At 38.5% G+C, this 27,761-nt stretch overlaps 2 protein-coding genes across 2 annotated transcripts in view; one reads left to right on the top strand and one right to left on the bottom strand.

Moving 5' to 3' along the window:
• LOC145493166 (ferroptosis suppressor protein 1-like) overlaps positions 1 to 27,761 on the top strand; it is a 45,849-nt gene that overhangs the window by 5,510 nt on the left and 12,578 nt on the right. The window contains exons 5-6 of the mRNA XM_081472570.1: positions 632 to 902; positions 4,037 to 7,036. Coding sequence (XP_081328696.1) covers positions 632 to 902; positions 4,037 to 4,260 — 495 coding nt within the window. The 3' untranslated portion in view covers positions 4,261 to 7,036. The remainder of the gene's footprint in view (positions 1 to 631; positions 903 to 4,036; positions 7,037 to 27,761) is intronic.
• Positions 7,103 to 19,491, bottom strand: LOC145492777 (uncharacterized). The gene is made up of 3 exons (XM_081472163.1): positions 19,406 to 19,491; positions 18,205 to 18,298; positions 7,103 to 11,106 (listed from the first exon to the last, which is right to left on the bottom strand). Exon 3 carries the CDS (start codon positions 11,074 to 11,076, stop codon positions 7,144 to 7,146), a length of 3,933 nt encoding a protein of 1,310 aa, XP_081328289.1. The 5' UTR covers positions 11,077 to 11,106; positions 18,205 to 18,298; positions 19,406 to 19,491; the 3' UTR covers positions 7,103 to 7,143.

The following is a 27,761-nucleotide window of genomic DNA, read 5'->3' as shown; positions in this document are numbered from 1 at the left end:
TTAACAAACCAAGTGGACATTATATTCAGAATAATGATTTTGTTGGTACTCTTAGCATAAATGGCTATAAAAATTTGTGTAGCATTTTATGAACTTACATGTGCTGTAGATTCAGTCGTTAACAAATCAGATCAAAGTTTCTGATATAACCTGTATACTGTAAATGCCAATTGATAAGCTACACTCGCAGATAAGCTGCATCCAGAGTTTAGCAACTTAGTAATTTCTGAACACTTTATTATAGGATTATGGAGATACTCTTAGTCACATCATATCAGAGAAAACAGAGTTTATTGCTGGTGCCAGTGAATTATCATCTGACTCTGCTGAACCCTGTGATTGGACCTTTATACTAGAAATGGATCCAGGATCTCTTTTAGAAAGTGCTGTAAGAATGAGGTGTGAGGTGTAAGCCTCAAACATGGCCAAGAGGTTTCTGAGGTGTGCTCCTGCACAAACAGGTTCTCTGTGCGGTGGGGTGGGTGAAAACTTCCTTCGCCCTCTTCCTGGATCTGCCTGTACTTTTTTCATTTCAAAACAAAAGCAGATATTGCCAGAAGTCAAGATTAAAAGGAGGAAAACACCTTTCATCAATAGTTCCTCGTAAAATTGTTCTGTATTTTGTTGCCAGTTTGATTCAGAAAAGCCGTGGATCACTGGGCCAGTGATGCTGACTACAGACCAAGGGACTAGTGTTGAAACAGACATGGTGTTCCGCTGTACAGGTCTGAAGGTCAACTCTATTGCTTATCAATCCAAGCTCTCAGACAAGATGGAAAAGAATGGAAGTCTAAAAGTTGACCGATACTTACAAGTAGAAGAAATAAAAGATGTATTTGCCATTGGGGACTGCAACAATACTCTTGTGTTAAAATTGGCTTACATTGCTGGGATGCAGGCGGGTGAGTTAATTCTGTTTAGTGATGACACAATGGTTTTATAAAAAGGGAGCAAGAAAGTGAAAAGTAGGTTAAATGGAAGTGCAGTTTGTGATTTATGTTTACAACTGAATTCTCTGTAATGTTTACTAAACTAAAAGTCTATAATTTTTTTCAATTTGAACCTTTAAAACATCCTGAGCACATTGATATGTCACAAAATAATGTTTTGAAGAGCTTAATTTGCAATTTTTATTAATAAAACAAATATCTATAACTTGGCCACTGGAAACAAACACTGGTAAAAATTATGTAACTGAACATAACTTGGTTAAAAATCCAATTTAACTACTCCAAGGACTTGAGCTCAGGACTACCATACTAACACCAACTTGTGGTCGGACTGAGATTTCAAGTCTGGCGCTCTAACCTCCCGGTTAGAAGTTGACTTTATAGAAATGTATGTTTGGTGGTATTTGGCTCAAAATTTGCCAGAGCAGTTTGATTTTATTTCAATGGCTTATTCACTATCCTAATCTGAAAAAAAACTTCAATGCTAAATATGCATTCTTTATTGACCGTTAGAAAAGAGCTCAAAGAAAATATGCATACTGATTGGTTTAAGTTTGTGTTTCTATTAAACAATTAGATTATGAGCTCAAGGTTTCTATTACACAATAGTTGACAAGGGGACAGCCCGAGGCAACTATCACACATAGAAATTGAGAGTGAATAATCTAATTGTTTTAGTTTAAATCAACTAGTCATTCAAAACTTTATCAAAATCCTCTTCACATACACTTCAAAAACACCAAGAAGTGGCCGCTATTTTGTTAACAAGGGCACACTGCTACGTTACAGGGCTCAGAAAAAAACCCTGTCCGCTTATCCAGGACAAGTACAATTTTCTCTCGGGCAAGTAACTTTCCCTCCTCACTTGCCCCACGGGCAAGAACCCAGGCAAGCTGTCCACCAACTACCAGTAAATGTTTGATAACGACTTTGTAACGACTAAATTTTTGGCGCGTGGAAAGTGTTTAGATGGGTCTTGACAAAAATTACAAGTCATAGCATTGTTTTGGTTATTGCATGGCACATGTTCACAGTTCAGAAGTGGTTACCTAGCATATGATCAAAATCTGCCCTGATCAAAGTTCTTTCCACGACTAAAAGTAACTGTGACCAGCACGAAAATGCTCTGTTTATTTCTTAAAATTTCAGCAGTATTTTGCCGTTTTTTTTTTTGTGAGCATTTACCAGTTTCACAGTAAAAGAACAAACTTGACATAGTTGTGTCACTGACCGCTGTAGAAGCTGTACCTGAGAAGAAGCCGTATATTTCTACTGCAAAACGAATCCCTCACCAGCAACCAAAAATCTCCCTCGCGATCTTTCGCAAAAGATACAAGTTTTCTAACAGAAATATAAGCTTACTTAAGGCACTGCCATGGACTATTAAAAAAAAATTGATTAGCAGTCATCACAAAATTTGACCGAAAATAGTTTTTCATTCAAACGCAGACGTTTTCACTCAACTGAAACTATGTATTTATCAACCACCTAAAAGAAAAAAAATACGCACTTGCCAGCTTTACAAAATCAGCACGGTGCCTGTTTCAGAACTGAAGAGGGGGAACAAATTTTTTTTTTTACTACTTGTTTTTAATTTTATGCGCTTCCCTACAAAATGATTTTTTTGGAGTTAGGCGAGATGCAGTTTAACGTTCAAGGAGTGGCACACAACCCAGTTCCACAGATTGAAAACATTGATTCAAGGTTTTTTTAAGATACCCACAATTCAGGAAATGGTAAATGAAACAGATCAAAACTAAGAAGATTACAAGCAAGTCAGACAAGTTATTACATTCGAACATGCCAGTGAATAACTTCCATTTCTGGTTTCATGAATTATTAAGGACTTTGAAAACTTGGGCAAGTGAGGAAGTGCCCCGGGCAAGCAATATTTGACAGTTACTTGCCTATGGGGCAAGCTGGAATTCAAATATTTTTTGAGCCCTGCGTTACTCACTGTCTATTACAGAATAGATGGTGAGTAGGGTGGCCAATCAGAGAACGGCATTCGCGATAGAACGCTAGTAGATTTATACCAAAACTTGATAGAAACACAGAACTACCACGAGCTGTTGACATAATGATGGCTCAAGCAAAGAGAATTTACATTCGTAGAATTTATATTTGTTGACCAATGGTGGAATTTTCTGTGCAACGTGAAAAAGTTGTAGAAACGCTCACCTGTCAGCTCGTGTTCCCACAACTTTTCTTGTTCACCCAAAGTGAAACCACTCGTGTTTCTATTTCACAATTAGATTATGAGCTGAAGATTTCTATCACGCATAGAAATCAAGAGCTGTAAAAACACTTGTGCCTCAGCTCTTGTTCCCACCAAATTTCTTGTTCTCTGAAACGTCCGCTCATGTTTGATAGTTGATGAGAGCACAGCCTGAGTCAAGTATCACGCATAGAAATCAAGAGCAAATAATCTAGTTGTTTTAGTATAAATCTACTAGTCGTTCAAAAATTTAATCTAAATCCTCTTCAAAGACACTTTGAAAGCACAAAGAAGTGGCCCCCAGCACACCCTGCTAGGTCACTCACTATCTACAACAGAATAGAACATGAATAGCATAACCAATCAGAGAACAGCATTTGTGATAGAACACTAGTAGATTTATACCAAATCTTGATAGAAACACAGATCATGTTTTCTGTTTCTTAAATATTGTTTTGAGGAGCCTCAGCTTGCTGTTTCTGTCAGACTACAAAAAACTGGCTCTGACTAGTTTGATGTCAACTGTGCTTTCTTTTTGAGAAGTACAAAGTTTTATAATTAATACTAATCGCTTTTTGGTGGCCACTGTTTGATAGTTGAAATAACATACAACTCGTTCTTTTCAGTGCAGTTTTTGGGTGTTGTCTGTGTGTTTTTTTGTGTGTGAGCCTGAATAAATAAAGTAAAAATTGCAGTTATGTTGTACATGTATAATCCCCCTTGATAAATAGAGGAAAAATAATATTGTAATATTTTACATGTGTTATTCCCCTTGATAAGCCCCTATGTGCCTTTGGGGGAAACAATGATATATGTGTAAATAAATAAACAAATTCTGATGAGCATCACTTTTGTGCTTTTTCCACAGATGTAGTTGCAGAAAATATCAAAAGACTAAATGAAAACAAAAGTCTTAAAGAATACAAGCCAGGTAATATGGCCATGGTGATTCCGCTTGGAAGAAATGGTGGAGCATCACAATTGCCAAATGGAATGGTGGCTGGTAGTTTCTTAACCAAAACCATCAAGGGAAAAGATATGTTGACTTCAAGATACTGGAAACTGATGAAACAGAAAGTGCCATCCAATTGAATGGCTTGAACTTGAAAAGAAACATTAGAATTTGTCAGTAGTCAGTGGCTTCTGACAGTACAAACAACTGTTTTTCTGTTGAACACAACTTGCGTTTCATCATTACTCTCCCGGAATGAGTAACAGTGTCTTGTGCAAATCATACATAGACTGTCAGCACTTTCAATATTAATTGTCAGACCACTTTAGGAATAAGCTCAAGAGGAAATGACTGTAGGATTGCTTTTTTAGACTGATTTACTTTCTTTCAGTCACATCAGTTCAACGTGTAAATAGTGGATTCAACTGGAACTTTGATTTTACTGCTCTAAGTACTTGTAAATGAATTTCAATTATTTATTTAAGTCAACCTATTTATTTTATTTGGCTTTAAACGTGTTTTAAACTGGTCAGACACATAAAAGGACATCTAATTAAGTGACTTCATTGAACTCCCGGTTTTGGGGGAGGGGGGTACTCCCTTTTATGAGCTATGTGGGTATGTGCGGCCCGAAAGGGAATAGTTTTTCAACCGTTTTGGTCATAAATAAGGTATTGATTTTAGCCTATTTTGGCCATTTTGTTCATAAATAGGGTATGGTTTTTGCACTCTAGCCTTGATATGGGTATGTTTTTAAGAAAGCCACTTTTTCATCATAATCAAATTAGCAAGAGCCCTGCACAAATTATGTTTATGGTAATTTAACATTGGTCTGAACTAGGGACCTTATTATAACGCAGGTCTGAAACAGCGTTTTAATTAAATGGCTAGGTCATAAATAGGTTATTGAATATTTGGTCAGGTCATAAATAGGGTAGGAATATTGCAGATTTTGGTCATAAATAGGGTAAGGATTTTGAGAAGCGGACCGCACCCCCCACCCAACTTTCTGGGAATACCCCCGTCCCCCCACCTCAGGGTTTCACTGTGCTCTTCTTCAAAAATATTGTGACTTTACTCATAATTGGTCTCCATCAGTCAGTGTCGACTACAGATTATGCACGGTGCAACTTCAACCAGAAAAAGTCATTGCAATAAAACTTTTGCCCATGTGTGATCCCTCATATTTGCCTTCAAAATGTAGGTCTTTTAATTCCAAATGCCCATCTATTTCTGTGGTCTACACTCTCAGACCATAGAATTCATAAAAAATGTTCAAAGCTTAGCAGTAAAACTTGCCTATCTTCTGGGGTTTGTGGTTCCACTTGAGTTTTGAACATTTACAGCACTGCAAAAAGGGATAAGCCCATAAAAAAAAATGTGATAGATTTGTTAATTGACCACGACACTGAACTTTTCAACTCACAAACATTTATTTTGAACAGGACAAATCAGGAGCTTAACTCCACTTATTTACATTGTTGTTAGATAATACTGCATGTAGTTTAACCTCAGCTAGTTACTTTGAGAAACAAAAAGTTCATCTTGTTACTGAAAGTTCATCATTCTTCAGTGGTGTAACGATACAGCTAAAATATAAAATATTTACAAGTATATTGATTCAAGGTCACTTTAACATGATGACTTACATGTACTTGTCCATTTAGAACATTATTTTGGCAATGTGAAGCAAATCAGCTAGCATTAAGAGAACATCATGTATTAAGACTTTTTTATCAAAATAGTTAGAGAGGCTATGAAGGGACAGCTTTGCCCCACTGGCTCTCACGCCTCCTGTGTTTAAGTCAGTAAATCAGAGTTTAATCCACTGACCTGAGTTCATTCGTCAGACAGTGTGTTCCCTTATCTAATATTAATAATTAAAGAGTAATCTTTTTACATTTGTCTTAAATTCAGTTGATCTTCACATCAAGCACATCTGAAAAAAATTCTTAATAGAAAGAGATTGGCATTAAATTATGAACTAAGCTGCACTATCTTAATGAAAGGCTGGACCATTAGAAATAAAGGAACGACAAGTGTCAGGAAAAGTAATCTACAAAAATGTATAATTTACACCGTTGCAAGCAAACTGCATCATAATTAGATATATATTTACTTCTAAGAAGTAAAACATTCATTTATAAATTCACCGAATTTATGCCTTCCCTTGACTTTCAATGGTGCAGCCATTCTCCGTTTTTAAACCCGTCATTTCTTTTTCAACCCACGAGGAGGACCTCTTAGGAAACACAACTGGTTTTTGATTGGTTAATTTCGATCCTAATCTCGGCCCAAATGTCGCCACCTGTTAATTTTCATTCAGTTTGCGAGTTTCCCGCCTCTGGGAAAGGTCGGTAAATTCGTGTTCGTACTTGCAGTTTGCTTATGCGATGGTGTTGAAAAGAATGTTCAAAAGTTAAGAAGCTGTGTCCACCTGAGTTCCTCTAAGTTGATTTTGTTTTCAACATGATGTATGAAGCTGAACTGAAGCAGATTCAAACTCAAGAAGTGGATTCGTAAAAAACCGTCGAGAAAACAGCTAAGACACCATTTTGTTTTAAGCTAGTTCACGTTTCTTCCTGTGTATATTTTTCCTTGAATATAAACAGCTGCTCATTAAAGTGTTTAGCCTGAAACATTTGTGTTGTTTTCAAGCTGAGTTACATGTACTCTTTAATTATTTTTCAAAAACTCCGTAAAACCACATCTCGCGTACGCAAGATGCGCCCTGATGATGCGTAAAGAATGTCAAATTATAGCAGAATTTAAGCTTTTAAACAAAACTGTATCTTACCACAGGCATCTTCACTTCATTTGAGTTTGGAATCTAGTCATTTATCATGATTCGTATCCTGAGTCACTGCGATGAAAAAGTGTTTCACAGGTTTTAAAGCTAAAGCTGTTTTTTACGGAGTCTGTGTTTTGCCTTCTGTAATTGGTACACAACAACAATCCTAGCAGTTCGTTTGAGATAGTCGATTAAGTTTGTTGAAAGACAATAGCAATCATTTCTAAACAGTTTAAACGATGACCTTGCAATTGGGATTAGCCTGTTTCATTTGCTGTTTAGCTTCATTTGTTATTTCAGAATTCACACCGAGGTTTAAGCTGCGTAATTTATTGTTATTTACAAGAGCATTACTCAACTGCGTTACACCTTCATCTGTTATGTTATTGTCCCTGAGGTTTAAGCTGCTTAATTGACAATTATTATTTACAAGAGCATTACTCAACTGCTTTACACCTTCATCTGTTATGTTATTGTCCCTGAGGTTTAAGCTGCTTAATTTACAATTATTATTTACAAGAGCATTACTCAACTGCGTTACACCTTCATCTGTTATGTTACTGTCCCCGAGGTTTAAGCTGCTTAATTGACAATTATTATTTACAAGAGCATTACTCAACTGCTTTACACCTTCATCTGTTATGTTATTGTCCCTGAGGTTTAAGCTGCTTAATTTACAATTATTATTTACAAGAGCATTACTCAACTGCTTTACACCTTCATCTGTTATGTTATTGTCCCTGAGGTTTAAGCTGCTTAATTTACAATTATTATTTACAAGAGCATTACTCAACTGCTTTACACCTTCATCTGTTATGTTAGTGTGCCTGAGGTTTAAGCTGCTTAATTTACAATTATTATTTACAAGAGCATTACTCAACTGCATTACACCTCCACCTGTTATGTTATTGTACCTGAGGTTTAAGCTGCTTAATTTACAATTGTTTACAAGCGCATTACTCAACTGCGTTACACCTTCATCTGTTATGTTATTGTACCTGAGGTTTAAGCTGCTTAATTTACAATTATTATTTACAAGAGCATTACTCAACTGCTTTACACCTTCATCTGTTATGTTATTGTACCTGAGGTTTAAGCTGCTTAATTTACAATTATTATTTACAAGAGCATTACTCAACTGCATTACACCTTCATCTGTTATGTTACTGTCCCCGAGGTTTAAGCTGCGTAATTTACAATTATTATTTACAAGAGCATTACTCAACTGCTTTACACCTTCATCTGTTATGTTATTTGTCGCGAGGTTTAAGCTGCTTAAGTTACAATTATTATTTACAAGAGCATTACTCAACTGCTTTACACCTTCATCTGTTATGTTATTTGTCGCGAGGTTTAAGCTGCTTAAGTTACAATTATTATTTACAAGAGCATTACTCAACTGCGTTACACCTTCATCTGTTATGTTATTTAGCACGAGGTTTAAGCTGCTTAATTTACAATTATTATTTACAAGAGCATTACTCAACTGCGTTACACCTTCATCTGTTATGTTATTTCTCTCGAGGTTTAAGCTGCTTAATTTACAATGCCTATTGTCAAAGAACTTTACAATCTCTACACAACCCAACGAGCCAATGTTATTATGGGACAAATTTATGAGCGAAATTTGTTGACAGGTTTTAAGAACATGAAACACTGCTGTACAGTCAGCAGGTGCGAGGCGACAATCACTAAAATCTACAGCATTAAAGCCAATCTCTTCTAATTTACTTTGAACAACTGAACCTGATTCATTGTTTTCATATATGCACTTCATTAATGTCACCACTAAATGTTTTTCGCTGTCAGTCGGCCAACAGGTAACTGTGCGTAGCTCCACTGAATCGTCTAGCATCAGCTCGCTTTCATCTTTCTCGACTGTTGTCTTGGAAAGAAGCTCGGTAAATATGTCGATAGATGGCTTATCTCCATCACCAAGCAGACCAGCCACGAACTGCATTACCATTTGCCATTCACCTTTATTGATGTGGTCAGCAACGAATCTTCTTAATTCTGCTTCTTTCATGGTATCAACAACATGCTTTGCTGCGAGGAATTCCTGCATGGTTAAATGAAGGAAATAGAATTGAGCCTCGTATTTGAATGAGTCAGTCTGAAGATCTGGTAGGCGATGAAAAAGCGCACTTTGAACTACATCCTTGCCGACTTCGTTTGCACCAAAGACAAGTTTTCTCTCTCTTATGCCATCGAAAGCAATTTTCGACAGTGGCTTGAATTCAGGAGGCCAATCTTTTGATTCAATGTCTTTCCCACACAGGCGTTTGTCACGATACTGCTCATTGTGTCTGAAGAAAAATAGTTTTGTTGCTATCTGGTAAATGCGTGTCAGCTTTTCTGGAAGGCCAACACCAGTTGAAAGAGTTTTGTAATTTAGAACTTCCAGCAAGCATGAGCAAACAATGAAGAGGTTGACAGGGATATAGCATAACGTGAAAATGTTCATATTCGTGCTGATGTGCTGCCATATTTTTTTTCCTGTGTCATTCTCCGCTGCATTTTTCGTAAAGTTGTTAACGTATTCTTCAACTTGTTCGGATGCGAAGCCAAGAATTTCAAATGTTCTGCGGAAAGGAAAATGTTTTACGTCTGAAACGGCAGTGGGTCTTGTGGTTGTTAAAACAGTGGCTTCGCGGAGAAGATGTCCTTTCACTATGTTGTACAGGAGGGCAGAAAGAGGCACTCGTTGTTCCTCACTCATGCTAACGGGCTGGTTATCGCGGAAACTTGAAATATATGCAGACTCGTCCAAGCCGTCAAACAGGATAAGTAGTTTGCCGGGATTTTCAAGAATGTAACTCAAAACTTCATCATTGAGATATTCTGGCGGTGAAAATTCTGCTCCTGAAAGCAGTTCACGAAGGCTGAGTTGTTCTACGGAGTTAAATTTTCTGAATTTCACGAGGAGAGCAAAGTCAAAGTGCAGTTTAGCATTGAACAGGCGCTGGTTAGATGCCCATTCACGTAAAAATTTTGTACAGAGCAATGTTTTGCCGATGCCGGGACGGCCAACAATGAGGACTTTTTCGTTTTTGACATCAACAACATCTCCTCGTGTTTTCGGTAGAGAATTTCCTTTTGGTCTTGGGTAGACCTTAAGCTGTTGCTCTCTGTCGCCGGAGAAATCATATCGTGCCGTGTTTGTAATGAGAACCAAATTAGTATAAATACTATCAATCTTCAGATCTTCATTGCGTGTTGGATCACCGTGATCTTTTTTAAACGGGGCCTCAAGATCTGTAGGTCTCTCCGTGAAGTGTCTGATACTTTCCTTCAGGCTTTCGATCAATGTGGATACTTTTGACGGTAGTGGCTGAGGTTCCTGATCTTCAGATTCTCGAGAGTCTTCCTGTTGTTGTAGTTCCTGATCTACAGATTCTCGAGAGTCTTGTTCTTCTCGAGGGGGGAGATGATCTGCCAGAAACTGCGAATCTTCCAGGAATTTCTTTCCCTTTCTTGCTCGTGACAAGATGCAGATGATCTCAATCAGTATACTAAGCGCAAGAGCTCCATTTACGAAAGTGACAGCATGAATCCAGAAGGTTTTCCTCGTTGCTCGTTGATTGTGACACTCGTACATGGTGCTGTTCTGAATGTTGCTGGTTGATGACCCATTCGCCGCGTGACTGCCTCCTGCTATTTGGCAAAGAAAGTCGGAGGGGAAGTTGGCAGGATAAAGAACTTGAGTCTGTAGGACTATAAAAACAATTCCCATAGCAAATCTGGTGGCAAGTTGACAAAGATACGCCACGAACAACCTGCGTTTTCGCTCAGGTGGGTTGTCGTTGTTCTGTCTTTCGGCATCCCTTTCGCGATTAGCTGCCAGCAGCTGATCCACTCTTGACTTGACGCCTTGAGAGTAAATCACTCCAACAATTCCAATGAGAGAAAAATTCAAAATCACAAAGGCGTAAACAGGAACACCAGATTTGTTGTATTGTTTATCGTACCGCTCGAAACACTGTCCTCGAACGAGGTCCATCGTTTCACTTTTCGCAGCACAGCGGAAATCAAACCTGGACTCACTGTTCTCCATTTCTGCAAAGATGCCGAGCAGGATTACTCCAAATAGGATCCAACAAATAACTGCTACGTAACTGAACCTGTTGAAGGTTTTAGGCTTCAGTAATTCCTTCAGCGATTCCATTTTGTGTGTGAGGCTTCTCGCTCAGTGGATCTGTAGGAAAGTAACAATGATTAGAATAAGGCGCAGAAATAGATTGAACATGCGCGTGCAAAAAGCCCGATTCACTTACACTCGCATCCTATCCCGATAACGAGGTCCGTTCCCCCTCCCCCGTCAAAGCTCTCGTTGATTGATTGATAACTTAATTGATACACGTTAAAAGTACAGTGGAGTCCCGATTTTTGGAACCCTCAGGGAAAACAAAAATTAGTGCGAAAAATGGGAGAGTTCGAGAAATTGGTGGTAAAATCACAGTGTTTTACTGAGGAGAGGGAAAAGACTTTTGGTTCGATTTATCAGGAGGTTCTAACAACTGAGGGTTTGATAAATCGCGATTCCACTGTATACTGTCAAAATTCAGCTCATAAGCTCATACATGTGCGCAATAAGGATCTATTTTTTTCGTTACCATTGTCAATATCATGATTGAGGTATACTGACGATACATTAAGATGTTTTTTAGTTATCATTCCCATTCGTTTAACTTTGTAGTAGTACCTGTCGATACAGACAACCATACAAGCGTACATCTTCTACCAAACTAACCCCTACAATAAGACAAGCTCATCGTTGATGTTCAAATTCGTCGGGTGCATCCTAAAGATATTCTTAACAATTACGTTTATCTCTTATACAAACATTCTTATTAAAAAAAGGTTCTTGCAAAAGGAAAGCGTACATTTACCTGTAAGAAGCAGACGTGCTAGGCACAAATTTCATTTTCCTTCATACATTTTCTCGTTTTTAATTTATTGAATTTTGAGCAGAATGGACCATTAATAGTCAAATAGAAGTGATGTTTTTTTACATGGAGAATTTTCCTTGTTTCCCGCGAAAGTTCTTTCTGTTTCTACTTATTAATCATTATATTTTTGGCGACGTGTTTTCGCGTCAAATCATTTTCGTTTTCCATTCGGTCACCACACATCTCGTTTAAGGTTACGTCTCGGATACAGTTGCTGTGAAGAAGTTATTAGAGGAGAATTTATCAGGAGAACTAATCAAAGCTTAAGCATCTGTAAGGTTATATTCGTTTACGAATATCCGGTCTGTAATGTGACGCACTCGCGCTATATTGGCTCTGGCACCGTCTTATATACACTCGATACAGGCTTGTAAAGCAATTAAGAATCGCTATCTACCACCGCGGGCTTTATTTTTCTCCTCAGAAAAACCCCTTCTGCATGCGGTGTTCCGTATTTGAAAACGATGAGAGTGTGGCGGGTTGGAAAGCAGGCAGTTCGATGGCGCACTACGAGTCATGTTTTTTAGAGGAAATAACAAAATAAATGAATCTTGAAGAAACCGACGACAGGAAGGAACTGTACGAGGAACTGTGATGTTCCTTTGGGAATAAGCAATAATACAAAGAAAACTAAATTCAAAAATCGTCTTCGGTTGTTTAATGCTAACTGCATCTGGAGTCGCCTTCTTCGACTTGTTCTACCCTCCTTAATCGCACAATGCCTTTCACACATTTTTTTCTGCCATTTTGGTCAGCAATAACCGCCGTTTGCAATAGTGTCTCTTTTATGTTTGCGATTAAGTTCGACTAAATTAGGTTTGACGTTTGAATTAACTCCCGAACTTAATTATAAGTTTTCCCTATAAGAGCAGTTTGATACATCAAGACTGACTGGGTGCATCTCAGATTAGTATAAAAGAGAATCATGTGTATGGAAGAGTAATTAAGGATTCATATTACGAAATATTCTCTCAAAATTGAACAGCCGGCTCCTATTAGGGCCTATCCGCACTAGCGGACAAAATTGGAATTGTCTCGACAAAATCGAAGGACAAATTTTGTCGCGACAAATTTTTGTCTTGTCTGCGGTGTCCGCATTCAAATTTTCAAAGCGGGCAAATTCTGTCAACACCTTAATGTAGCACTGATTATATTTCACTTTATAATCTATTCTATTTTGTCGCGCGCGCCAAAACATCGAACATTTTGGCGGGATAATGGAACATGTTCAAATTCTCATACTTGTGGCATGTTTCGTGCTTCTAAATCTTGCCCAGATCACAGACGAAACGCTGCTTATGGTGTGAAAGCTCAAACATCCAGTTTTCAGCGTTTCGCAATAAATGCAATTATTGCCTCAGACGGTAAATTGAACTCAGTTCAATTACCTGGCAGGTCGTAATAGTTTTTATGACAAATGATTGACAAGTTTAACACAATTTTGTTTATGTTGTCGATTTTGTCGAAGTTTTACCCGGGACAAATTTTGTCGGCGGTGCGTTTGAAGATTTGTCCGCTTCGGACAAAATTTGTCAGGTTGCGACAACCCGTCCGCACTTGTAAAGCCGTTGATGATGACAGAAAATTTGTCTAAATAAACAACTTTTTTGCTAGTGCGGATAGGCCCTTATTATTCGCACTGGTCCAAGACATTTCAACGAATGAGTTAAAACCGAAAACATGGCAGCGACGCCGGGTGCAAAGATCTTGAAAATACATTGGAGGAACTGAAGATAAATAATAGTGTAATGTCGTTTTCGATGACTTATACAGCCTAGTCGTTTAGTTATCATTTCCATTCGTTTAACTTTGTACTGAGTAGTTCTATACCTTTCGATACAGACAACCATACAAGCGCACATGCTCTACCCGAAGGCTAACTCCTGCAATAAGACAAGTTCACCGTTTATGTTCTAATTAAATATGTCCCTAAAGACTTTTAGTTATTAGAGTGTATAGACTTAAGTTTTACATTTTACCATATTCCGACTATATTATACTGTTCTTTCATAAAGTTATCAAGATAAACTTCCTTTAGTGACTAGCACCCTTGAGTGCATCCTTAAAATATTCTTAACATTTAGGTTTATCTCCTACTCAGCATTCTTATTAAAGCAAAGGTTCTTGCAAAAAGGAAAGTGTTCATTTACATGTAGCAAGCAGACGTGCCGGGCACTAATTTCCGCCTTTTCATACGTTTCCTCGTTTTTAATGATCTGAATTCTGAGCAGAATAAACCAGTAATACTCAAACAGAAGTGCTGCTTGTCACATGGAAAATTTCCTTGTTTCCGTAAAAAAAGAGTTCCTCTTTGAGTCTTTCTAATTATTAATTACGAGATTTTTGTTGACGTGTTTTCGCTCCAAATTTTCCTTTTCCATTCGCTCACCATATGAATCTCGCGCAAGGTTACGTCTCGGATGCAGTTGTTATGTAGAACTTGTTGGAGGAGAATTTACCAGCAGAACAATCGAAGCGTAAGGATCCATGAGGTTTTATTCAGTTACGAATATCCGGTCTTGTATTGTGACGCACTCGCGCTAAATTGGCTCCTATGTCTTCATGCTGCTTCCAAAACACTGGATAAACTTACAAAGCAACCAAGAATCGCTATCTACCACAGCGGAGATTTTGGCTTCAGTATCCCACGCGCCGGGTTAATATATTTTTCTGAGCTTGCGATCTTGAACTTGCGAACTCAAGACAAAATGGAAGGCTACTGGAGAGACTATTATCCGCCAAATTAGAATGCGGTCCCACAGCATAAAGTGACAGAAGTGATAGATGGAAATTTTGAAAGGATCGTTCGTAAATCACCTCTGAAATAGAAAGGGTTGTAAACGGGTGTCTCGAAAACTGACCTCAGAACTGAAAAACTCAGACCGTCTAAACGAAAACTCAGACTCTCTGGGTGTCTCGAAAACTCAAACCTCAAGACATGCAAAATAAACCAAATCTACACTGCGTAATTGCAAGCCGTCTTGTTTACAATGTCATGAACGAGCCAAAACGCAATGTGTGGGGCTGGAGAAAGACACAAAATAGTTTTCTTGCGCTCGCTTTGAGGCCTCTTTCGCATTCCGCTATAGCATCGCTCGCACTCACGAAGAAGAACAACTCGTAGAAAAGAAAAAAAAGAAAAAATGAAGTAAAAGAAATTAATAAACGTCTGTAGACAGAGTAGGCGGATAAAGGTCTGACAAGGCAATAATTCCTTACGCTGTTTAACTTGAAGGTTGAAGGTGCACATTAATTCAATTACATTTTGCATGCAGTGTTACCATTTCCTGCTTTTGAAAAGCAAGAGAAGCAGCATGATGGACAGTCGTTTTAGGATCGGTACGTCTCTACATTTAGGTGAGATAAAATATATAAGCCAAGATGACCAAACGAGATCCTGGCAGGGTTTAGAGCTTTCTTTCATTCTATGAGAGTCTTGTGAACAGATGTTAAAATGATGTACAAGACTGCAAAAGCTCTTCTCGCTTTGTTCTTTTCCGTTTTCTTGAATTGAGTGAAGAACGAAAAGAAACTTACAAATATAACCGTGCAAACGCGCGCACAGAATCTGACACAAAAAGAGCAGTTAGTTAATAAGGCGAGCTGCACAGCATGAAAACTGAGGGAGTTTGGATACACAAAGGCAGTTGTCTTGAAAACCAATTTTATTTTGGACGGCTAAGACAGCTTTTAAATCATTCGACGGCCACCCATGTCTCAGTAGCAACTGACAAACAACTTGTAAATGTTATGGCATTTCCTGGCGTGAGACGTTGTAATGGACACCATTGCGTGGCTTGAAACTGATTTAATCAATTGCGTTTTAATGGATTTGACGCTAGGATCAACATACCGAGTTTACCCAAATAAAAAGTCATGCGCGAAACGGTTTAGCAATAATACGGCTACCAACTATTAATCTTCAGCATTCTACCAACTACTGAAAACAGAGAGGAAGAACAACTGCCAATTTAATTTGTCGCTCCCTCAGCGCAAACATTAGCCCTCCTTTAGCTTGGTAACTCAATCTCTCCTGTCGAAAGAAGACCTGCGCGCAGGCTATTCAGGGGTTCAGTTAATTTAGTTTTTTTTTGCATCAGTTACTGCTCATCTATTAAGGTTGGTGTCAGAAAATCTATGTTCGATAGTTCAGCCTCAGGAATGAACAGACTTTCATTTTACATTGTGATTTATATGTTTAGCTTTTTCACAGTTTCCCAAACGTCTTATCAAATTTGAAGTGGCTCGCAAGGCTATTCATTCAGTTATTACTGATTCATCTATCAATGCTGGTGTGCCGGAGAAAATCTAAGTTCAGCTCAGCCTCAGTGACATGTTTAGCTTTTCACGTTTTCCAAGACGTCTTATCAAGAATGTAGTTTCTTAACTAGCTTCCGCCCTCACCAGTAGCACGCTAATTCAGTGGTATATTTTTAGTCACACTCGTTACATACTGTTTACATTTCGCTAAAATCAGGCTTTCGCAATGATGGAATCATGCCTTTAACTGCGAAAAAGAATGATCTTTGTACTATAGGATCTTCGCCAGCCAAAGATGTTGATTGCACTGAACGTTATGAATCGATTGAAAAAAAAAAAAACATGACAGGCCAAGATTAGTGGTAAAGAAGAAATTGGTTAGCTGGACAATTAAGACGCTCAGCTACTGACTGTAGAACGATAGAGAAGCCGCATCGCTTCTGAAGAAGACATTCTTAAAACTCCTTAAAGCTTATAGTTTTGAAAAATGGTTCTTGTAAGCATTCAAAAGCGATCGATAACGCCCACAGCAGCTTCCTTCGTTTCGAAGTTGTGTTTAGAGCGATGCGAAAACACATGATATCACAAGAATGTACACAAAAGAGCTAACGACTGGTGTTGCCCCTACAGGAAAACTCCTTGAGACAACAAACACGTTTGATCGTGCAAACGGTTCCCAAATCTCGACAAACCGCGCCGCTTTCCGCGAAGTAATAAAATTCTACAATAACACTGTATCAAGATTACCCTTCACGATAAAAAGCACAGAAAAAAAAAAAAACTTGCATTCACAGATGTCAAGAAAAGGAAAATAGCGGCAATAAACTAGGGAATGCCGGCATTCAGTGAAAAAAAGACTTCGGGTGCGTGGAGGAATTCAAGGGGCGTGAAAAAGGTCGTTGACCTGATCTAAAGAATGATCAGTTGTTTCTTGTCTTCTAGACGTTTCTCAGCCGGATCAGAACGTTCACAAAGAAAGCCGCAATTAAACAGGAACAAGTTGTCAAGAATTGAATTGACATTTAGTCAGTATGTTTTTTTTTCTCTGGTGCATGGCTCTCACTCTACCAACATCACGGAAAAAACGAAGCAAAGCTGCATTGAACTCAGCCCTGAGGACAAATCCTGCTAACACTGCCCTTCTTGCCTTCCCGCACCACACTTCTCACCTATTTTTCGCTCGCAGTTTTTCACGCTACGCCTCAACTAACTGAACGGCTAGAAGAGGCTACAGGAACCAATCTGGCGAAAGTTTATGGATACTCATCACCATACAGATGTTACTTTGTGACAGAGATGGTTTTGAAAAAAATCTAAATTATCGCTTGCATTGGAAAGAGAGTTTCAACATTTCTTAGACCTGAAAATGGATCGAGTACTTTGAGTACTAGATCGCGCAAGTTAAAACACAGGCCCTTTTTCAAGGACTTCAAGCGTAAGCTACTGAAAGAAACTCAAGAAATAAATGTTGATAATCCAGTGTTTAACATCATCGACTTCATCAGATTGTGTTTCTTATTTCTCGACTGTGTAACAGAAAATCATACATGATTATAACACTCGGTATAACTGATCGACCCACATAGGCTCGCCCTAGTTTTCCGCACATACCGAAGAATTGAATATTAGATTTATCAACTAGTCTGTCTTCATGTACAGTGGGTTTTCTCGGCTCGTGGTCGGCAAATTAATAAACAACCCGGTTGATTACATATCTGACGTAAGATCTTTCGGCTACTACTAATGTTGCTTAACTCCAGCTAAAGGATAAAAGGGTTTTGAGAGTGACAGATGGGTTCGGTTGTAATTGAACGTATTCAGACGCTAGCCTCAATTCAGCTGCTTGTTTATGAGCCAGCGCAAGTAAGGTTATAAAAACCACAGTAATCTGGATGACTGTAGCGTGATTTTTAGCCCTCTGCTCGAGTGGGGAGTGTGAAATTCAGTCTGGATAAAAAGCTAAAAGTACCTGAGAACCACAACCAGTGTTGTCGCTATGTTATTCATCACAAAAAAGGAGCACTGACATACTAAGGTTAAACCTCCGCGTCTAAAATATAAAGTAGAAATGCAAAGAAACTAACCTTCAATCACAAAAGTCTAGGAACAGCAAACAGCAATACACTGGGTAGTAAAGTATGACAGAGAAACTGACTCGAGTGGCGGTTCTCTTGGAAACTGAAATATGCAGGGACATTAATAATTAGTCAGTACGTTTTTTTCTCTGTGCGTGTGTCACAAAAATACATTCCCGCACCGCACTTCTCATTTTTCGCTCGCAGTTTTTCGCGTTACGCCGAACGCCTAGAATAGGCTACAGGAACGAGTCCGGCGAAAGTTCAGCGATATTCATCACCATACAGATGTCGCTTTGCTCTAGAAATGGTCTTGAAAAAAATCTATATCATTGCTTGGAGAGACTGAATTTCAATATTTATCAGACATGAAAATTACTGGATCGAGTGCTTGTACCATAGAAGCAGAGTCTCCTTCGATCTAGCTAGAAAAATAGGAAGATCGAAGGAGACTCTAGTACTTGAGGACTAGATAACCCGAGTTTACAAATTTGAAAACATATGCCTTTCTTCAAGCGTTAAGCTACTGAAACTCGCGAAATAAATGTTGATAATCGAATGTTTTCACATCATTGACTTCATCAGATTGTCACAAGCCAAGATTTCGCGACTGTGTAACAGAAAATTATACATGATTAACACTCGGTATAAGTGATCGACCCACATAGGCTCGCCGTAGTTTTCCGCACATACCGAAGATTTTAATAAGACTATTAGATTTATGAATTGGTCTGTCTTCAAGTACAGTTTTCTTGGCTCCTGATCGCCAAATTAATAAAAAAAAGCCGGTTGATTTTATATCTGACGTAAGATCTTTCGGCTACAACTAATGTTGCTTAACTCCAGCTAAGGGATAAAAGGGTTTTGAGAGCGACAGATGGGTTTGTATTTGAAACTCATTTCCTAGATATAGAGGTATTCAGAAGCGAGCTTCAATTCAGCTTACAACAGTTCCTTCGCTTCCTAGAAGAGTCTTGTTTATGAGTCAACACAAATAAGGTGATATCACAGTAATTTGGATAATTGTAGCGTGATTTCAGTTGAGCCCTCTGCTCGAGTGTCGAGTGTGAAATTCAGTCTGGATAAAAAAGCTAACAGTGCCTGAGAGCCACAACTAGTGTTGTCGTTATGTTATTAATCGCAAAAAGACGCACATACTCAGGTAAACTCTACGTCTAAAAATATAAAGTAAAAATACAGAGAAACTAACCTTCAATCACAGAAGTCTAAGAACAGCAGACAGCAATACACCGGGTAGTTTAGTAGGACAGAGAACCTGATAAGAGTGTGTTCTCGTGGAAACTGAAGTATGCAGGGACTTGAGCCGACGGGTGTATGTATAAAGGCTGATGACGTTAGCTCTGAGAATTCTCTTGGCAACTAGGTAGGGGTATTGCCCGGGGGGTACGCTGTGAACCTTCGGGTAGGGGGTGCTGCTAGGACACTGATCCTTTACTAGACCAAGATCAGCTTGATTCTGAAACCCTATTCTAGACTAGGCACCAAAAACCCCCACACTATCCCAGACTATAGCCATTTACCTAGCAGAAATTTAATCAGTATCATAGTCCAACATAAGCTAACTAAACCAATATCTTACATAGTTGCCTCCGAGATCCCAGGGTTAAGAACACTGTTCTGGACCAAATTAGTTATACACTGGCTACTTTTCCGGTAAGTTAAACCCAATTCTAGACGAAAACTGTCAGATTTCTATACCCTATCCATCCTATCCCAGACTAAACTGCCCGAAAACCATATCCTTCACGGCGGCACATAAAGTTATAGCTTACATAACGGAGTGCCCCCCACCCCCCCTTCCGGGAGTGTTGTGAAATGTTTTCTTAGTGTCTGTATACTTTCGGTTTCGTGATGCCCTCCTGATTTGCTGCAAAACATCAACTTAACAATTCCGGTCATCACAAGAATATAAAACAAACAGAGACAACAAAGTTCTTGAGAATTAGCCAAAGTGGAGCTAAGCTTATTTAATTTCGTCAAATGAAAGCACTGCACAACAGGACAATCAACAGTTTACGTAAATTGCTGTAGCGTGACTTCATTCACAGTAACGATTAAAATCAATCAATCAATCAGTTAATCAAACTTGATTTAGTGAGGGTTTACACTTAATAGTTAATAATAAACCTGTGCATCTCGATTAACAATGTATAAATGATAAGAAGCATTACTATCAGTAGCGGTTGTGATATATGAACATGAATTTATTAAGTTTAGCTCGAGCTTGAGCCTCGAGATGGTCTCGTGTTTTCATACTTACTCTGACTACCAGCAAGAGACGACGAAAGCTAAAAAGCTAAAAATAGAGAAATGAAAAATCATCATCATTTAGCATGATAGAGGAATTGATTAGAGTGCGTTCTCGTGGAAACTGAAATATGCAGGGACTTGAGTCGACGAGTGTATATATATAAGCTGATCACGTAAGCACAGAGAATTATGTTGGCAACTAGGTAAGGGTGGTATGAAGTCTGTACACTTTCGGTTTCGTGATGTACTCCTGGTTTCGTGCAAAACATCAACCAAACAACTCCGTTCATATCACAACAATAGGGAGCTTGAGGAAACCACGACAGCCACGGTAACGGCAACGTTGCGCGCTATATAAAACGTTTAATGAGCAGAACAATGGCTATGCACGTGCGTTGTAATTCTTGGTACATTTCTCTGCTGTCCTCTGCAAAACAACAACGTGAAATAACCAATTTCTGCGTTGTCTTGAGAAAGCGAACCACGACGGCTAATATTTTACATTTTTATTTTGAATTTATCGATGTGTCCCAGATTCAATTTGGTGAGAGCCTTGACAATAACAAAGAAAGTAAGTAAACGATTTTAGAATATCGCGAGATTCGTAGTCTGCGTAGCAGCCGTTTTCTATCCTTTTCCGGGCGGAGAGGTAGAACGAGTTAGCAAGCAAGCGGGCGAGCGAAGGAACGCACTTATTTTTCGCACTCACTCGCAGTTTCGTTCCCTTCGTGTGCTTTTTTGGAAACGCTTGCTTCGCAGGCTACGAGATTCATTGGATAAACGATATAAAATTATTTTTTAACTTGGAAAATATTATTTTCCAAGTTGTGGTGGTGGCACGATTTCACTCAATCACTCCTTCACTCCTCCCCGTTAGACATTTGGAAACCCAAGCGGGGAGGGGGCGGGGGGGGGTGGCACTCCCATATGAAAAGGTTAGGGATTCTCGTTGGAAAATTTGAATTTAATTCCTAAATGAGACTAATCTGGGCGTTGCTTGAGCTTCATTAGACCCCTAAAAGATAGCACTTAAAACAGAATAGGTTCGATTACTAGCCACTGCTCAAGAAAGGATCCCGCGCGCACTTGTACACCCGACTCATGTAATCCAGAGACCAGCGGATATCAAACCTAAGAACAGGAATGAAATGAGAGCGTGTCTTTCATTATTATTTCTTCGAGTGCGCCCTAAAGGATACTTTGACAGCTAAAAATGGTGACGTTTCGTCATCAACACCCTAAGTAAAACCAGAAACATTGATTTGGACCGAGACGACGAGCATCCCGAGCTTTACATATAGGAGTCCCCCCCCGGGTTTGGAACATCCGCCGTCTAAGACGCCTAAGGCCGTTTTACAGTCGATTGCACCGTGTCAAGTTAGTTATTTTCGAGAGGTAGAAAGTATAACGATTTTTTCGTTGTAAGGAAAATACTTATGGTTCCTCCTTGGCGATTCGATTTAGAAAAAGTTTTCGTGGCTTTTCTTCACAAACCTACGTGATATTTCCGCAATTGTGAGTTCGAAAGCAATCGTTATAAACGAATGATTAAAAGCTCCAGACGATTTTTTAAACGCAAGAAACGGAAAGACAAACGCCAACTTTCGGTAGATGATTTCTTGACAGAAAAATAAAAAAACCTTAAAGAAGAAAAGGAAAAAGAATCTTGAGTCAGCTCTAGGATTCGAATTGTCATAATCTTATATGACATGCTAGACCAGCGCTTATAACACTCAGGGGCACCCAACGGATCGTTTCGGTAAATTATCTGTTCGGAAGGCTTTTAATCCCCTCTGATTTTCTTGATTGTTAAAAATGTCCTTTTGAGTACCGAAAAAAGGTCAGCTATCATTTTCTGAAAGGCGATAAGATCTAAGGTTTTCGGGGAAATGGACAAAAATGCCCTAATAAATTCGAGAATACTCAAGTTCCCCTAGAATAACCGAACAGATAATTCTTTTTAAGCGCAACCTAAAATTAACCTACAGAACTTAAAAAGTACCCCAGATAGCCTAAAACAGCGCTTAAAAGCACTCGGGAGAAAACGGTCGTTGGATGCCCCTGAACACTGTGCTACTTGTTCATCAAAGCACCTCAAGTAAGTAAATTTAAGCATCTAAAGTAAGCAAAGCACCTCAAGTAAGCATAGCACCTGAAATAAGCAAAGCATCTTAAGTAAGCAAAGCATCTCAAGGAAGCAAAGCACCTGAAATTAGCAAAGCATCTCACGCCAGCGAAAGGAGATTATATGTTAGCGTGACATGAAGTACATAGTGAGAATACTTGGACAAATGAATGGCATTGTCACATGAAGCATATACCCAAGTGAGTTCCGGTGTTGGGTCGAGCTTGTTCAGGTGGAGGTGACAGGATTTACTTACAAACTGGGTTGTTTTGATGGCAGTGTTTCTCATTCGTGGATCTAATGAGAAGTGGTGTCATTTAACGGACTCAATGAAGTTTCGAGGTGACTTACAGCTCGATGTACTAATTTCGAATGACTACGTTTGGACACAAACTCGCAATGGACTCGCATTATTTATGGAAAGAGAGTTAACTTCAGTCCTTATGTTAGGGCTACAAGCGAATGTAAGTACTTGAACTCAACACTATAAAGGACACAAAATTTCAATGTACAGTATAGTACTTTAAAGCTAACTGAAATGGATCATCTTGTCTCATATATCACTTGGCAGAAATCCATGCTATTAATAAACTTGATTTGTGATCTGTGTATCCTAACATTGTGCTCCAACTTCAGCCTGTTGAATTTTATTCTTAAATTTTGGTGTTATCATACTAAACGTTTTGGTATATACCCTGCTGCTGTAACAGCATCATTGCATTGATAACTCAGCAAAAACTGCATAATCTGCATATCTACAAGACTGGTACCTAACTCAGTAAATATTTGAGTGGATCTGGTTCAAAAAGGAACTATGTTCCCAATAAAAGCACTGTTTATCTTGGTTCCAATCTTCACTTTTTGGTCAAATTTTTGAACTAAAATATTAAGAGTGCCCGCCTGTAAAAATCAGACAAATTCTTAATTTCGCGGCAAGGGTCGAAAATTCGATTTCACTCATATTCTTATGGTAGATAGGCTAGGGCATGACAAAAACTACTGGATAGTTTTTTTGGCAAAATATCCTTTAATTTCAAAGAAATATGCAAATTACCAAATTCCGTTAAAATCGTCATTTGACGCACCATTTTATTACACAAGTTTGAGAGCCTCGCATGCAAAACCACATCATTCTTCCGTCTTTAAAACACTCAAATATTTTTGTGCAATGTTTAAATGTGTATTGGGTTGATTTTAGGGAATGTTGCGTTGTCTTTTTGGGTGCACAATAATTAAATTTCGAAGACATGTATTTCATTCGCTTAAAAGTACTTCGTGAATATAATTAATTTTCACCATGTGCGAAACCTTCAAATGGATCAAGCTTCTGGTGGTTCAATCGCAGAAGGATGGTCTACAGATTCCTGTAAAAATTTCTTTGGGCAAATGATTGTGAGCGACGCGAGAGCTTTTCAAAGTACGTCAAAAATGCAAATATTTGACCATCAGTCGTCAAATTTCAATTTACAGGTTAGACGTATATTTTAGCATGCGCCACACGACTTGACCTATAATAAGTTGAAATAGACACAGAGCTAATAATTTCGAAATGTTCTAACCTTATTTGTTGTAAAAGGCAGGTCCAAAGCCGATTTGACGTGTTTCTTCTCGATCTCTCACCATTCGTCGCACATAAAGCAGAAGTTTGCTATTGTTTACACAACAACAACAACAATTTATTGGTATTCCCATATAGATGGTGTTACCTAAATGCAGAATCGTTAAATAAAAACTCAAAAACGAAACCAAATACAACAGCAACCAGAAAGAAAAATAAAAATAGTTAGTTACAAGATTCGTCATTTTAAGTTCCAGGGTTACAAAGTTCTCTTATTTGTAGTGCTTCATATGTAAAGTAACCTAGTTTTTTACAAATAAAAGTATCAGCATTGTTAAATAGAAATATTGTTTTCTCTGTGTTATTAAAGGAATCAAATTTTGGATATTTCTTGATGATGTCATTTGTGACTTGTTGTCTAATATTATTGTATCGGTCACAATGAAATAAGAAATGCATTTCATTCTCAATTTGGTTAGAACGGCAGTACTGACAAATTCTAAGAGTTTCAGGTAATTTAGGAGTACAGTGTCGCCCAGATTCAATTCTAAGATTATAATTACCACATCGGAGTTTTGCCAAAGCTTGTCTATGTTTGAGGTTAACGTCCGATGTACATCGCCTAATGTCAACCTATTATTGGTCGAATACTATGAATCTGTGACCATCTTTCTGCCCTTATGAACATCACTGCATCTAAGTCTAAAATGGCTAAGTCATTTGGAGATAGTTGCTTGCTTTACGCTTCGCCAAAATATTGCGTTTGATCGATTGCTGACCATTGCTGATAAGCGTGTGGGCGCAGCACAATCTTACAGCCGTTATTTGTTCGTCACGCAATGCTGTCACGGCATATGCTGCACATTTTGATCTGTTTTGTATAGAGTACTCTCAGGATAAGTGAAACAATTTAATCATTGTTCATCTGTTTATTCATATATGTAACAATATGTGTGCATTTATATAATCGTGTTCTATAGTGTACGTGGCGTCGGTTCAGATCACGTTTGTTGTACGTTCTGACGTTTCAGACAACAGCTGATAAAGCTAGTGCCTGTACTCTCTAGAATTTTAAGAAAATCGCCATAAACAAATTATAGATCAATGAAGCAAGAACTAGCTGAAATAAAAATAGGAAATCACAACGTGTCTAATTCCTGAGAAAAACAGACTAAATTTAATTAGTAATTACGTGAGTAAATAGCCCAGGCCATGCCGTTTTATTTGGCGTATTTTGTTTGCTTAGTGGCGAGGCATTGGCATGTAACAGAAAATGGTGGACTGTTGTCAATACAGTCCAAAATTATCGTCAATAAAATATTCTAAATAAAACACCTATTGACCGGTTACCTCCGCGGCCACCATTTGGTCATTCCGATAAGGGTTTCACTATTGTCTTTACTCCTATTAAGCGGCCACCCAAAATTTAAGAACTTTGTTTCGGAAAGGGCAATGGCAGATAGGAGTCTGAAATTGAAGGTGCATGACGAGTGATAATTCAAACACACGTCTATCATGATTGTCTTGAATTGACTCCATGTTCACCAAGAAATTTATAGCCCGACAGTGAAAAATTAAATATTCAAGGTACACCAACCTCTAATTAAGCGGCTAGCCCCATTAAGCGGTCACCACCCATTTCCCCGAGGGTAGCCCACTGTGTTACATGTAAACCAAAAATAATTGGATAGCGCGAAAAGACCTGGGTATGAGTTTAGCGTTACAGTATTACGCAGGGCATGTAGGTAGCGGTGGTCGAGTAAAAGATAACAACAGGGGAAATGGTAAACTATTCATTCTTTTCATTTCCTAATTCAATCTCTTCCTACTGAACACGATTGTGTGCTCCCAGTGATTCCAAGCCTTACGGAGCCCTACGTATTAGGATAGAAATTGTCCTACCCCTACCCCCTAAAATGGGATGACAGCATTGCGTGACGAACAAGGAACCGCGGATTCAAGCCATCAAACCATGATGATCAAACGTAATAGTTTGGTGTAGTGCAAAGCAAGCAACTATCTACAAATGACTTAGCCGTTTTTGACTTAGATGCAGTGGTGATCATATGTGTCGAAAGAGGGTCACAGATTCATGGTATTCGACCGTTAAATAAGTTGACAGATGGTGATGTACATCGGACGCTATGTAAACAAAAGCAAACTTCTGCTTTATGAGCGACGAATGGTGAGAGATCGACTAGAAACACGTCAAATCGGCTTTGGACCTGCCTTTTACAGCAAATGAGGTTAGAACATTTCGAAATTATCAGCTCTCTGTCTATTTCAACTTAACATAGGTCAAGTCATGTGGCGCATGCTAAAATATACGTCTAACCTGTAAATTGAAATTTGACGACTGATGGTCAAATATTTGCATTTTTGACGTACTTTGAAAAGCTCTCGCGTCGCTCACAATCATTTGCCCAAAGAAATTTTTACAGGAATCTGTAGACCATCCTTCTGCGATTGAACCACCAGAAGCTTGATCCATTTGAAGGTTTCGCACATGGTGAAAATTAATTATATTCACGAAGTACTTTTAAGTGAATGAAATACATGTCTTCGAAATTTAATTATTTTGCACCCAAAAAGACAACGCAACATTCCCTAAAATCAACCCAGTACACATTTAAACATTGCACAAAAATATTGGAGTGTTTTAAAGACGGAAGAGTGATGTGGTTTTGCATGCGAGGCTCTCAAACTTGTGTAATAAAATGGTGCGTCAAATGACGATTTTAACGGAATTTGGTAATTTGCATATTTCTTTGAAATTAAAGGATATTTTGCCAAAAAAACTATCCAGTAGTTTTTGTCATGCCCTAGCCTATCTACCATGAAAATATGAGCGAAATCGAATTTTCGACCCTTGCCGAATTATTTTCCATTTTTATAGACAGGGACTCTTAATAAATTATTATTTAAAACAGAGGATTGTCTCGAATTTTACCAAAGAATGAAGTCCATGGTTACATCTAACAATCTTAAGCCAACCGAGAGCTGGCTATAAGCAAGCATTGGACGTTACTTCTAGTCTATACATCACTTTTGACCAGACAAAATGATCTTGCCATTTTTGAGTGCAACACTAGGAAGATGTGTACAAATGCATATGATTTAAACTGTGTAGGTAGGCCTGAGTAACAAATTATAGTTTCTTAACATTGACCTGTTTCATTTTGCAAGTATCACAACACACTCTTGAATGGAAAAGGCTTTATGGGCTCGTTTGAAAGCTAGACTGCCCTCACATCACAAGTATATACTTAAAGAGAAATGCCTCAGTACACCCTTAAACAAATTATTTTCTAAGTTCAGTGGCTCACAGCCCTTTTGATTTTAATTGACGTTGTCCTCCACGGCGCTGTAGTTTCTTAAACTCCCTTTTTCAATTTCCCTTGAAGGTTCCAGTTATTGGGAGTCCACGGTAAAACAAACGGAGACAACATAGTTCTTGAAAATTAGCCAAAATGAAATGAAGATGAGCTCATTTAATTTTGTCAAATGACCGCACTGCTCCATTTACCACCACAACAGACGATCAACTGTTTATGTAATTACTATAGCGTGACTTCATTCATAGTAACGATTGAAGTGATAAGAAGCATTGTT

The sequence above is a fragment of the Orbicella franksi genome, chromosome 7 (assembly GCF_964199315.1).
Source record: "Orbicella franksi chromosome 7, jaOrbFran1.1, whole genome shotgun sequence".
Lineage (NCBI taxonomy): Eukaryota > Metazoa > Cnidaria > Anthozoa > Scleractinia > Merulinidae > Orbicella > Orbicella franksi.
This window is presented reverse-complemented; position numbering and strand designations above follow the sequence as displayed.